Source organism: Zonotrichia leucophrys, chromosome 19 (assembly GCF_028769735.1).
Source record: "Zonotrichia leucophrys gambelii isolate GWCS_2022_RI chromosome 19, RI_Zleu_2.0, whole genome shotgun sequence".
NCBI classification, from domain to species: Eukaryota; Metazoa; Chordata; class Aves; order Passeriformes; family Passerellidae; genus Zonotrichia; species Zonotrichia leucophrys.
The window spans coordinates 8,211,926-8,225,314 of NC_088188.1; the positions used below are offsets into that span (position 1 = coordinate 8,211,926).

The 13,389-nt window shown below is 55.2% G+C and overlaps 1 protein-coding gene and 1 long non-coding RNA gene across 2 annotated transcripts in view; one reads left to right on the plus strand and one right to left on the minus strand.

Moving 5' to 3' along the window:
- Positions 1-12,644, minus strand: part of LHFPL7 (LHFPL tetraspan subfamily member 7) — a 59,731-nt gene extending 47,087 nt beyond the window's left edge. Inside the window, exons 1-2 of the mRNA XM_064729248.1 lie at positions 12,200-12,644; positions 2,520-2,658 (exon numbers count right to left, since the gene is read on the minus strand). Of these exons, the coding sequence (XP_064585318.1) occupies positions 2,520-2,658; positions 12,200-12,487 (427 nt within the window). The 5' untranslated portion in view covers positions 12,488-12,644. The remainder of the gene's footprint in view (positions 1-2,519; positions 2,659-12,199) is intronic.
- On the plus strand, positions 1,552-4,240 carry LOC135455785 (uncharacterized). Its single transcript, XR_010442390.1, has 3 exons — positions 1,552-1,685; positions 3,114-3,318; positions 3,645-4,240. It is a non-coding gene; the product is annotated as an uncharacterized LOC135455785 (long non-coding RNA).
- Positions 12,645-13,389: the final 745 nt, after the last annotated feature.

The following is a 13,389-nucleotide window of genomic DNA, read 5'->3' on the forward strand; positions in this document are numbered from 1 at the left end:
ATTTCTTCCTGGAATTAACTCCTGTTTTTAAAGCCCAGCAAAGAGGCTTTTGCTGAAGGACAACTGGCAGGGTTTCAGCTGTGCCCCCATTTGCCCTCCCTGTTCCTGGGCTCAGCCCCAGGACTCTTCTCCAACCAAGCAATGGGTTGCAGCTGAGGACTGGGCCACCCCACAAATAAAACCCAGCTTGACTCCCTCAGCCTCTTTGGAGGTGCTGCCTCCAAAGGTTTGGGAGGAAGGATCCCCCAGAAATTCCATTTCAGTGAGCTGACACCACGAGCAGGGGGTGAGCCTCATCTCTAATCTCTCAGAGGCAGCTTTGACTTTGTAGGGTGTGAGAGCTGAGCAAATGTTCCTTTATCCTCCTTCCTCCCCCTGTTGCTCATTAACTCTTTCATTAGGGACCATCCTCTTGTCTGTTGTGTGGATATGTTGGGTTTTTCCTAAGGATGGATGCCAGGCATCAGGACTCCTGTTCTCAAAGCATGGTGGCAATTAGCCCGGCTCTGAACCCTGGTGGCCTGTCTGCATCTGCAATTAGAGCTCTGCTCTGTCTGCCTGAGGTTTTTATCTTCCTCCTTTCTGGGCTCCAAAGGCACAACTTGGCTCTCCAAATGTACAGCAGGAAAGTGTTAAAGCTGTAGCTTGAGCCTGGCTGTGGGGCTGCTCTCAGGATTGGTTCCTGTTTGGTTCAGGGATCAATCCTTGGCCTCTGCACCTGGATTTATGTGAGTGCAGCTCAGGGCATCCTTCTGAGACAGTGCAGAGCCTGTGGGGGCTGATTCTGGCTCTGCTGGTGCCTCTGCTCCTCACTTCTGGCATGTTCCATGCTCCTGGCTCAGTGCACCTGGCTCTTTATCAGCATACTGGATTCCTGATTCAGTGTTTCATAGAATTGAGCTGATTTATTCATACCTTTGGTGCTCTAAAAGAATACCTGAAGTTGGCTTTGTGAAATGGGAAAAGGAGAGCAAAATTTGGATTTCAGTGGGAAAATGTCTGGTCAGACAGAGGAAAGGTGACTTTAGGACCTGGAAACCTGGGATTTGAGAGAAACAACTCTCACTGCTCTGCCAGCATCTCAGGGGGTCCCCCAGCAGAGCTGCCCCCCATCAGAAAGCTTCTGTACCAAACCTCCAGGCTTGCTCTGCTTTCCTTCCCTCCCCCATAATTCCATCTATCCTGAAATCCCTGTTTTTCTCTGAGATAATGTGATTTTTGGGGAGGAGTTTCTGTCCCTGTCACCTCGCTGCAGCTGATTTCTATTGAAAAGCTTCTTCCTAGGGAGGGAGGGGGGAACAAGGAGAGAAATTATGGAGGGGCAGCATTTCTGAATCCAAATACATTAAACCATTTAATTCTGTTGACTCAGGGCTGCCTGGCTCTGAATGGGAATTAATCCACAGTGCACAAAATTAAAAAGCACAAGACAAAATGCTTAGCAGGCAATGCCAGGGTTTAAAGCAACCCATTAGCTTGCTCAAACGTCCCCAGTAAATTTTCATTTGTCAATAACGCTTAGAGCCTACAGTTTATTTACAGCCTGTTCAATATTACCAGAACCCCTGGCAGCTCCTCATTTGTATTTATCTGCCACAGTCAGTTTCCTTTCCAGGGACTCTTCCTAATCCTTTGCTTGGTATCTGCTCCAGACACAGCAGGGATGTGCCACCCTCCAGGCAAAGGTAATGTGGGGTTACCCTTTTCCACCCCAGTTATCCCCTGCAAGGGACCATCCCTGGAGCTGGATCTGCCATGGAGCTCCTCCAGCCTCTGTCCCACCCCCAGGGGACACACTGGCCAGCAGCCAGCAGAGCTGGGAATCTCCAGACTGGGAGAAGGGGATGTGTGTGGCCCCACAGCCTGGCTGAGCTGGAGCAGCATGGCTGAAATCTGTCCTGCTCCATCTGTCCCAGATCAGATCCCAGGGGATGAGCCCTGCAGAGGAGAGCGTGTAACAGGATTTCCCCCCAGAGCAGCTTGAATGCTTCCAGGCAGAGAACAAAGCCTGGCTGGCCCTGAGAATTTCTCCAAGCAAAGGAGTTTATTCTTGGGCACAGACACGAAGGGGCATTAATCTCCTGTGGTGGCTCATGGCCAGCTGGGGAGGTTTGGTCCAACCCTCAGGGACGTGGCTCCCTGCAGGGGTGACAGTTCTCCAGTGGGGTTTGTCCCTCCCCAGCTTCCTCCCCTCTCTCTCTGCACTCCCCCAAGGCAGAAGCACAGGAGATTGCAAAGGAATTTTAAGTGGATGCAGCATCACCAGGGCTGCCTGGGGAGATACAGGACAGGCTGGGCAGCCCCTGTGTCAGGTGTAAAGCTCAGAGAGGGAAATCCCTCCAGGGGCTTAACCACAAAGATGGATCTGGACACTTCAACAGAGGCAATCACTGAACTGAAGGGACACTTGCTTTTCTCCCACCCTTGCTTAGGGTTTGCGATCTCCTCATGCTGCTGAGCCCAAGATGGCACAACAGGACACCCCACCTCCCCCCAAAGAGCAGAGCCCCATCACTTGCCTGCTGCTGTCTGCATGTAGCCAGCCAGGGTGCAGAGTCGGCGCTCGCAGGCTCCGCCGGGCAGCAGCACGGCCACGATGGCCAGCAGGGAGCTGAGGGCCAGCAGGGCACAGCCGCCCGCACACAGCACTGCACTCGTCTGCAAGGACACAGGGGCTGTCAGAGAGGTCACCCCACACCACACACACCCCAGAATCCCCCTCTGCGAGTGGGCAGTGCAGCCCTGTCATGGGCGGCTCTCCCACCTTTTCCCTTCCACCTTTTGTTGCTTCACCACCCGAGGTTCAGCCATGCCCTGCTCCCAGGGCTCACTGGGGCTGCAGTGACAATTGTGCTAAACCAGTGCCACTAGATGTGTGTGCTGTGTCAGTGCCCCTCCTGAGCACTGAAATGGGCCCATGGCAGCCCTGCCCCAGCAGGCCTGGCAATGAGCAGGCATTTTGGGGATCCCACTGCAGCTCTGCTGACATGGCAGGCTGCTCCCACCCCCAGCAGCCTAAAAACAGAGAAAAGCATTAATTCATGACAAAACAGCTCGCCCTTGGGTACAGGTGTTCAATCACTGCACTGCTGCTGTTTCTGTCCCCATTGCAGGTGACAGCGGGTGGCACTGGCAGTGAGGTGGCCTCTTCCAGCAGGGACATGCCAGCCCAGCCAGGGGCACAGAGGGGACCTTCCTGCTCCAGCACCCAGCTGGTGACAGCGCTCAAGCAGCGTGAGGACACCTCAGGCCCAGCTCTGCATCAGCCACGGCAGCTCCTGTCCCTTCCAGCACATTCCAGGAATGCTGCTGGCTCTGGTGAGTCCCCCTGCAGTGACACCTGCCTCAGCTCCTGGAGCAGCACAGCTCCCACCTCCCTGGAAAGCCTGGCTTCTATAACCTGTGTGGGAGCTGCTCTGAGGGGGTCAGGTCCCACTGCCACCCTTGTCCAGCCCTCTTGTCCTGGTGGGACATTCTGGTTAGCAGAGCACAGTTTGCCTTTTTCATCTTGCCCCCTCTACCTGAGCTTTTAGGGGAAACAACCCCAATACAGTTTCCATTTACCTCCCCAAAGAGGTCACAAACAAGCTGCTACTGTTTGGAATAATATCATTATAATAATAATAATGTAAATTATTCTGCAGGAACCCCAGGCAGGCTGAGCAGGAGAAGAGGAATTGGATTTACCCTGGGATGCCCATGGGGGGTCCCAACAGCTCAAAACCCCCTCCCATGAGTGCTGCTGTCCCACAGGTCTGGCACTGCCCCACACCCACCCCTGTTCCTGACTGCTGAGCTGCACTGGCTGGTGCTGGGTGACACAGCCACTGCCAGCTGTGCCCCAGCAGCTGCCACTGCTCCAAGGGACACCCTGGTGCTGGAGAGGGACAGGCCAGGCACACCTGACACCCTGGTGTGAGTGCTTCTCCTGGGGCTGTGCAGTGATTGGAAATCAGCATCTTATTTATAGCCTATTTATGCACTGAGCAATGCAAATGCTGTCCCAGCAATAAATGAATTCCTGACATGCAATGCAAAAGGAACAGCAGTGCAAAAACTACCCAGGGAAATGGAGAGGCTGCTCCAGCAGGGAAATCTGCTCCTCTCCAGAGCCTGCCAAGGCACTGAGAGCTGGACAGACAAGAGCTGCTCCAGGGCTTAAGGTACAAGGTTGGGACACCCCCAGCAGGGCCCCCTGCCCTGTCCCTACACCAGGAGGGACCCATGGGATTTGGGATGGGATGGGATGGGATGGGATGGGATGGGATGGGATGGGATGGGATGGGATGGATGTCCCCACTGCACAGACACTCCCCCAGCCACATGGGGAAAGCAGCCCCAGCCCTGCTCCCCAGCTGCTCCCAGGGCAGCAGCATGGCCAGGAAATCTGGATTCATAACAAAAATAAAAGGATTACTCTGCCTGGCGTCTGCATTTCACCTTCTGCCCAGCAAAACCATCCTCCTTTGCAAGGACCATTAATTATTTAGAGCAATGAATTTTTCAGCAGAAAGGGGTCTTGTGAAGCAGGCTGGCTCTTCTCTTGTGTGAAGCATATTATTTTTAATGATCTAGGTTCTCCTTAATTGTGGTGGCTCAAATCTCCTAAAAACTCACAGTTCCTGCTGGAAACAAGTGATGAGCTGCTCCGACTGTTAATCCCTGTGGAGAAGTGTGAAGGTCTTTTTCAGGACAAAATGACAGGGAAAAGGCACAAACAGGCTGGGTGCAGGTGAGTTAAAATGACAGGGAAAAGGCACAAACAGGCTGGGTGCAGGTGAGTTAAAATGACAGGAAAAAGGCACAAACAGGCTGGGTGCAGGTGAGTTAAAATAAGAAAAAGGCACAAACAGGCTGGGTGCAGGTGGGTTACACTGGCAGAAGTGCTGCTCTGCTTTGGGAGCTGCCATCAGGGTTTGGCAACAAGACTGAGGGGTCTCAGGGCTGGCAGCACCCTGATGTGCACAGGGGTGCCCAAAACCCTCCCAAATCCAGCCAGGCCCTGGCAAAGGGAACAAAGATCTTGTTGGATAAATGGGAGAAGATTCAATGAAGGTGATGGTGAGGTTTGGGTTCTGCCATGTGGGCCAGGAATGCTGAGCCACCCAAGAGCTGCCAGGCAGCTCCTGGGGACAGAAGGGGTGGCAGGGGCACAGCTGCCCCCAAAACCAGGTGACAGTAGAAGAGGGCACACACTGCTCTTGGCCTGGCTGTGTGCTGACATTACCTGCCAAAACACTGCATGTGCTCTTGGGAAACAGAAATTTTGCTTTTGTCATAACCTTTCCATGGCCCCAGCTGGGAATTTCTCAAGTGCTCCTGCCCTGTACTGGGCAGTTGCTCCTGCACAGATCAAAAAGCTGCTTTCAAAGGGAAATAATAAGGTTTAAGTTTGAAGAAGTCCATGGAGCAAAGGCATAGCAGTTGAAATTCTCTACTTCCCACTGTGCAGCACCTCCCTCTCTCCTCCCTGTTTGTGCCTGTTGCATCTTGAGCAGAAAGGAGAGGATGCAGGAAACAGATGCAAGGGCTGAAACCCAAAAATAGACAGGGTGGGGAGGAACAGCAGGGATGCAGGAGGCTGCCTGTGAGAGCCCAGCTCAGGCAGGGCAGGAAAAAACCCATTTATCCCAGGAAAGAGCAGAGCTCCCAGTGCAAACCCTGCCAGGCTGCCCAGCCCTGGGCATTGCTGACCCCTGGCAGTGCCAGGAGATGCCCCAGGGAGGCTGTGAGCAATCCTGCCTCTGCCATGCTGGGAAGAGACATAAAACCATGTCAGATTTTCTGCTCCCACTCCCAGGGAGATTAATTGTTTATCCCCAAACAAATTAATCGTCCCCTGGTGGGACTGTAAATATGCCTTTATGTGGCGTAATAAATTCTGATTAACAACAATCCCCTGCCTGATTTTTAGTGTTTTACAGGTCTGACACATGCCATGGCTGGGCCATTCACTTAGCAATAAATCTGCTGAAGGTGTTGTTTCATTCACCAGAAAAATCAAAATTAAAATGCCACATAATGGCTGTCCTGGGAAGAATTCCTTAATTTCCCTAATGAAAACTTTTGTAAAGTTAGCTCATCTTTGAAAGCCAGCTTTAAAACAGGAAAGGAGAAGGGAAACCACTCTCCAGTCCAGTTTTTAGTGCTGAGAAACAGTACCTGGTGTTTGGTTCAGCAGAGATAAACCAAGCTGGCAAAGCTCCTGCCATCACTATGAACTGGGTCAGGATGCACATTAGTTTATTAATGCAATTTATTAATTGGCACTTGACCATCCCCAACAGCTGCCATCCTGGATGGGGCCTGTGGTAGCCAGGGCAGCAGGCTGAGGGCCAGGTTACAGACTGCTGGGCTGTCCAGCCCTGCTCAGATCCCTCAGCATCTTTGGAAGTGGGGGCAGAAAATAAATGCCCTAAAAAACTGGGAAACAAAGCCACAGGCTCAGTGAGAAAAAGGTGAAAGTCACAGTGTGTCTGGCTTTTGGGGGTATCTGTTGAGAGAAAATATCTAAGAAACCCCAAATGAGATCAAGAAGAGCTGTAAAGTCAACTGTAAGAGAAGAGGTGGCAAAATCAATCCTGCTTTTGCAGTAAATTCAGCACCACCTCCACTAAAACAAAGCTCAGCCAGTCCTGGCCTTCCAGGCAACTTTTCCAATTCCCAGCTCAGCAGCATGTTCAACAGAACACCAGAGGGGTTAATGCCCAAACTGATTCAAATGGGGGGAGAGGCATTTTTTTAATTAGAGAGAAAATAAGGGACAGATAATACGTCTGATGAATTATGGCTGTCTCTGTTTCGCTGCCATTGCATCTGGGGATGCTGCAAAGCAGTTCCTAATGGCACTGCTTTATCTAAGAGGATGATGGATAGTAGTGAAAGGCAGAAAAAAAGGGGAAAAGTAAGACATTAGCACATCAATGGTGTGCCTGTGACCTCCATCAAGGGATTCGAACCAACTTAATGAAATTTTAATTAGGCAGCAAGCAGTGCACGGTGCTGGGTACCAGATCAGCCCTGCTTCCCCTCGCTGTCATTATCCTTCCCTGGGATCGGCCCTTTCCTGGCGCTGGCAGCCGAGCCCTGGCCAGGGAATGCCCGCGGGTCACCCCCGGAGGAGGAGCCCGGGCAGAGCGGGATCTGCAGCCTCAGGAGGAGCAGGGAATGTCCCTCTGTCAGAATGTCCCTGCCAGACTCTGCTCTGGGCCCTGCAGAAGGGAAACGCAACATCAGAGTGGCTCTGCTGAGCCCTTCCCGAGTGCAGGGTCAGGATTTGCCTTTGAGGAGGGGGCAGGCGACCCCTGTGACCTGACCATCCCTGCCAGGAGTGGCCAAGCAGCTTCCCTGAACCTCTGAGGGCAGGGACAGAACTAATCCTGAGAGCAGCCTGGCTGCATTTTCCATCAACCTGACCTCCCAGGGCCCACCCTTAAACCGGGCCTGCCTCAGCTCCCCTTCCAGCCCAGCTTAGCTGAGAGCAGGTTGGTGAGTGCCAGTGGTGGTTTGTGACTTGGGCACTCAAATGTGGGACCACAGCCCAGGAATTACAGGTTCCCTCACCACCCTTCCTGTTAATGTAGGTCAGAAAAGTCTGGGTGGCTGATGAAAGCAGATAAATCTGCTCCGGGGTAATGTGCAGGAAGGTGGTGATGTCAGGAATTCCTCACATTCAGCGCTCACAACTCTGGCCAAGGTTGTGTAAGTGCAATTAAAAATCAAATGGACTGGCAGGCAGAGTCTGCACTCTTGGGAAGTTCTTAGGATGAGGAGCTAAAAGTTGATTTCCTGATAATCCCAAGTTAATGTGCTGGCCTGGTACAGGACTCTGGAGGCAGAGCAGACGCTGCCTGAGGGGCAGCACACACCGAGTCCCTGCTGGGGTCTCTCTGCATCTCTCCCTAATTCCAGAGCCTGTGCTAGAAAAGGAGGGACAGATTTCCACAGAGTGACAGATTTCTTATCTCCATGAGGACCCCATCAGGGCTGCTGATCTGCAAACCTGTCCCAATGGGCAAACCCCAGATGGCATCAGGGACCCAGGGCTGACCTGGTGCAGTGAGAAACCAGCACTGAAGATTTAATGCAAAGGGTGAGCAGGTTTATTGTACATTTTCACTAAGCTTTGCTGAATCTTTTCAAGTCCTGCTTTAAAGCCCAGGAAAAACCCACTCAAGGAACTGCTGGGGTTGGGCAAAGCCCCCCCCATCCTGAGCAGGTTATTTTGGGCTCTGCTCCAGCATGGCATCACTGGCTCCATAGGCAAATGGCCCATGTGGCTTTAACCTGAATATCATGGGCTGATCAGCTTCTTTGTTATTTTAGATTACATGCTTGGCAAAGCCTGAAAATAATTGGAGACTATCTGGAAAAATAAAAATAGAAATCTGAAATGTGGCAGCAGCAGCTTCCGAAGTGCAGCACTGAGACAGGAACCCATGAGCCAAATGCTCCCACTGAAAGAGAAAATAAATTAGCTGAGGATGAAGCACTATTTTGCACATACACAGTGATCTGGCACCAGGGAAAAGAAAAGAGAAGTCATCAGAGGCAATGAAACCACTCAGAGCTCAAAAATTCACCTGTTTTTTTTTTATTTGGCCTCCCAAGAGCAATCTCCTCTCCCCAGGGTATGTGCACACCTTGGGATGTCCCTCTGCAGCCCTCACAGCTCCAAGTCATCCCACAACAGATCCTAAGGGCCTCACTCACAAATTGGGCAATATCACCATCACCATCCTTTCTCCTCTCTGGCTCCAGCCAAATCCTCTCCAGTTTCCATCAGCTCCTGCAAGGTCTCAGCCTGTCCACAACGTCTGCAGCCACCAGGGATATTTTATTATATTCCACCCCATCAAATAACCATCATGATGCTGAGCTCAGTGCCAAGCCCCAGCAGCACTGACAGGGTTAAATTAAAGGTACCCATGATATTAGAGAGCTGCAAAGTAATTATGAAAGGAAGCAGAAAAAAGCCAGCAACTCCAAGCAGAGATGAAGGCCCTCTTAAGAGAAGAAAGGCATGTTAATTAACCTCCAGACATGATTCAAAGCATCATTTGTAGCACGATTAACATAATCCCCCAAGTGCATACACAACTGGCATTAACGATCATTGCAGGACTGAGCGCTCCCCCACCCTTGAACAAATCGGCACAAGGGAGCGGGGAAACACCGGAACGGCAGCGAGACAAAAAACCCCCGTGTTCCCCAGGGATGGGCATCCCTGCTGCGGGTGGGCATCCTTCTAGCTGTGCTCAGCATCCTCCCAGTGTGCTCAGCATCCTCAGGTGTGCTCAGCACCCTCCCAGTGTGCTCAGCATCCCCAGATGTGCTCAGCACCCTCAGATGTGCTCAGCATCCTCAGGTGTGCTCAGCATCCACCCAGGTGTGCTCAGCATCCTCCCAGTGTGCTCAGCATCCACCCAGTGTGCTCAGCATCCTCCCAGGTGTGCTCAGCATCCCCAGGTGTGCTCAGCATCCACCCAAGTGTGCTCAGCATCCTCCCAGTGTGCTCAGCATCCTTCTAGGTGTGCTCAGCATCCACCCAGTGTGCTCAGCATCCACCCAGGTGTGCTCAGCATCCTCCCAGGTGTGCTCAGCACCCTCCCAGTGTGCTCAGCATCCTCCCAGTGTGCTCAGCATCCACCCAGTGTGCTCAGCATCCTCCCAGGTGTGCTCAGCATCCTCAGGTGTGCTCAGCATCCACCCAGGTGTGCTCAGCATCCTTCCAGTGTGCTCAGCATCCCCAGGTGTGCTCAGCACCCTCCCAGATGTGCTCAGCATCCTCAGGTGTGCTCAGCATCCCCAGGTGTGCTCAGCATCCACCCAGGTGTGCTCAGCATCCACCCAGTGCTCTCAGCATCCACCCAGGTGTGCTCAGCATCCTTCTAGGTGTGCTCAGCACCCTCCCAGATGTGTTCAGCATCCCCAGATATGCTCAGCATCCCCAGATGTGCTCAGCACCATCCCAGATGTGCTCAGCATCCCCAGCTGTGCCACCAGCTCCACTCTAGAAGAGCTTCTGAGCCCCACATCAGCTTTGGCCCCTCTGCCCCTGGCATCCCCAGCTCCCACCCTCCTGCAGCAAACTCCACTGGAGCAAACACTCGAGGCTCTTTTCAGGAGCTCCCAGATTCCTGTCCATGTTCGGCTTTCATTTAAAGAGAGAGCTGCCCATCAGATCGCTGAAAGATTGGAAATGAACGTCACGGCTCTGAAAGCAAAGAAAAAAGAGCCACGATTTCCCCATCTCTCCAGAACGGAGAGAAATCTCCTGCTTGAACCCGTGGATGGGGTTCGGAGCCGTGCTGAGCACCGAGGCGTGCGGGCTCCGGGCTGCTCATGCAGGAAAGCCAAAGCTGTCGCCTGCCTCAGCAAAGCTGTCAGGACTATTTTATTGCATTCCAGCCCATCAAATAACCATCACAACAGGTATTCTCCCCCTCCTCACGGCAGAAAGATGGTGAGGGAGCACTTCCCTCTGAAAGCGTCTGCACTGGCTGCTGTTCATTAATTATTTGGGTGGTATTAACAGAGGTGACACGGACATGTCACCCAAATGCCCTGCAAACTGCCTTCGGTGCTGTGATTATTCATCTCTCCCTCAGCCCGAGCTCAGGAACTCAGAGACTTGTGCTACATCATGTTCTGGATCTCAGTGTTTTATATTCTGGATCTCAGTGTTTTCAGAGGCTGAGGCTTGTTCAAATGAGTCACTGCTGAGCTTCCTTCTTATCTTTAAAGTTTGTTATTACTTGGAATTGTTTATCTGCATCACATTTGCAAAAACATCTGAACAAAGGCCAGCCCATGGAAACAAGAGCATTTTTGCACCTTTTTATGTAAATAGTTAGGAGTTTATACAGCTGGTTCTTTTCTTTGCAATTCACAATATTTGTCTCTAATGCCAATTTTAAGGATCGCGATGGGATTTAAGCAATCACACGCAGCCCTGGTGTCCTGGCAGAGATAACAGCGCAGCTCCATGGCAGGCTGAGCAATCCAGCAGCTGACAGCCCCCCTTTGTGCCCGGCACGGCCCCGAGCTCCGGGGATGCTGCCCCGGCTTGGGGACCCTGCCACAGCGTGACCTGGAGCGGCTCCAGGCTCGCGTGTTCCGAGCAGAGGCGGGGATTTCACACTCACAGCCTCGGGGTAAGGACGGAGGGAGAGGAGGGAGGAAGGACGGGGCCAAGCGGGCGCTGGGATGCCGGGGCCGGGCTTTGTGCGCTCCCTGCACACACCCAGTGTGACCGGCGGCTCTTTGTCACCCCGGGACACCACAGCAGCCCCATGGGGCGTCTGGGCCTCCTGCCTTCCCAAACCCTGGCACGGGCATCGCCAGGGCAGCCACGATCCCCCACATCCAGGCTCGATTTCTGCATCCACGTGTCCCAGGAGCAGCAGTTTCAGCACCTCCCCGCTCCCTCCTGCACAGCAAACTCAGCCGGGAGCGATGCTCAGCCCCGCTGGAGGCACAGAAACCTCTGCAGCTTCCCCGAGTCCCTCCCGCACACCCCTGGAGCCTGCCCGGGCCGGGCGGGGGATCTGGGGCTCCGGCAGGGCGGGGTGGCCGGGTCAGCCCCGCGGCGCTGCCGGGACCGGCACCCGGGGCTGCACTGCCCACCACGCTGGCACCGGGGTTCAGGCAGCACCCCGAGAACAGCCCAGCATCCCAGAGAGGGACGAGACCCCACAGGGATCCCGGGACACCCAAGGGGTGCTGAGGAGATGCTCGGAGGCATCGGGTGGGATGCAGAGGAGGGAAGGGATGCTGGAGAGTGCACGAGGAGATGCCGAGGATGCTCGAGGGGGATGCAGGGGATGCCTGCGATGATCCGGGCAGGATCGGGATGCTGGAGCAGCTCTGGAAGACAGGACGAGGGAAGCTGGGGTGATGACAGGAGGACCTGAGGGACGTGAGGAGGACAGAGAGATAGCAGAGAGCCTGGAGCAGGTCTGGGGGGAGGCCAGGAGGTGATGGGGTGACGCCGGGGAGCCGAAAGCAGGCAAGGGGAGGATGCCGGGGAGGCGATGAGGGATGCTGGAGAGCCAGAAGCAGACACGGGTGATGCCGGGGAGGTGACGGGAGCTGCCGGGGAGTGCAGGGAAGGGCAGGCGGGATGTCGGGCAGCTGCCGGGAGATTCCCGGGAGCCCGGGGGAGGCGGTGGGGGTGCCGCGGCGGGGAGGCGCTCACCTGCCAGGAACCGGAGGGGATGTCTCCGAAGCCGCCGGGGCCGGCGGAGCCGTGGCAGCCGCGGGGCGGCCCCGCGCAGCGCCAGAGCAAGCCGAAGCCGGCGGCGGCGCGGCCGGGCGGCAGCAGCCAGGCCGGCGAGAGGAAGGCGGCGGCGCAGGCGGCCAGGAGGCCGGCGGAGAGCAGCGCCCAGAAGCAGCCGACGCCGCTGCACATGGTGCGCCGGCGGGGCAGGGAGCCCGCGCCCCGCGCCGCCCCCGCGCCCGCCACCGGCACCGGCACCGACAGCATCGGCGGCGCGGGGCGGCCGGCGGGGCCGGGCGCGGGGCCGGCAGCGCTGCCCGCGCCCCTGCGCGCTCCCTGCGCGTTCCCTGCGCGCTCCCTGCGCCGCCCCCCCCGCGGGGCGCGGCTGAGCACGGGCGCGGTTGCGACACCCGCGGCGGGCGGGGGAGCCGGGGCGGGGGAGCGCGGTCACCTGCGCGCTCCCTCCTGGGCTGTCACGGCGATTCTCCGCCCGCTGCCGGAGAAAGGGTCGGGCTGTGCCTGCCGTGAATTACCGGCGGTGCTTTTAACCCTCCCTCCGTGCCCGCGCACGGCGATGCTGCCGCTCCGCTCCTGCAGCTCTCCCGGACGGGGACACTCGTGGAGAACGCGGGTGCGGGAATTCCGCGGTGGCACCGTGCGGGGGATCGAAACCCGCCGGGGCAGGGAGGTTTAGATTGAAACCCGCCGTGTCAAGGAGGTTTAGATTGAAACCCGAGGTTTAGATTGAAACCCGCCGTGCAGGGAGGTCTCGGGCTCGGGGTCCGCTCGGGGCTCGGGCTGTGTTATCCTCTCATCCCGCAGGTTTCTCCAAGATGCTGGAGGCACAGCGGCTGCCCGGGAGCCTGCGCTTGTTTGAGGTGTAAAAGCTGCGCCTCCCAGTGCAGATGGATTTTTATAACAGTCATTCTAAAAACTTCACGGATCGGGTTTTATTCCTGCTAAACCTCACGGCGCAGCACGGATTGATGGTTTATGTTTGTGCCTCGCAGATCTTACGGGTTTTCTCGGTCTCCTGGAGCTCAGCTGTTCCCCCGAGCGGTCCCACGTCCATCAGCCGCATAAAGAACCAGATCCTTTTTAAAATGTAGCAAAAAATGTCTTTATCCTGCGCTAATGTCCTCGGGCGGGTTTCGGGCACTTACTGCCGA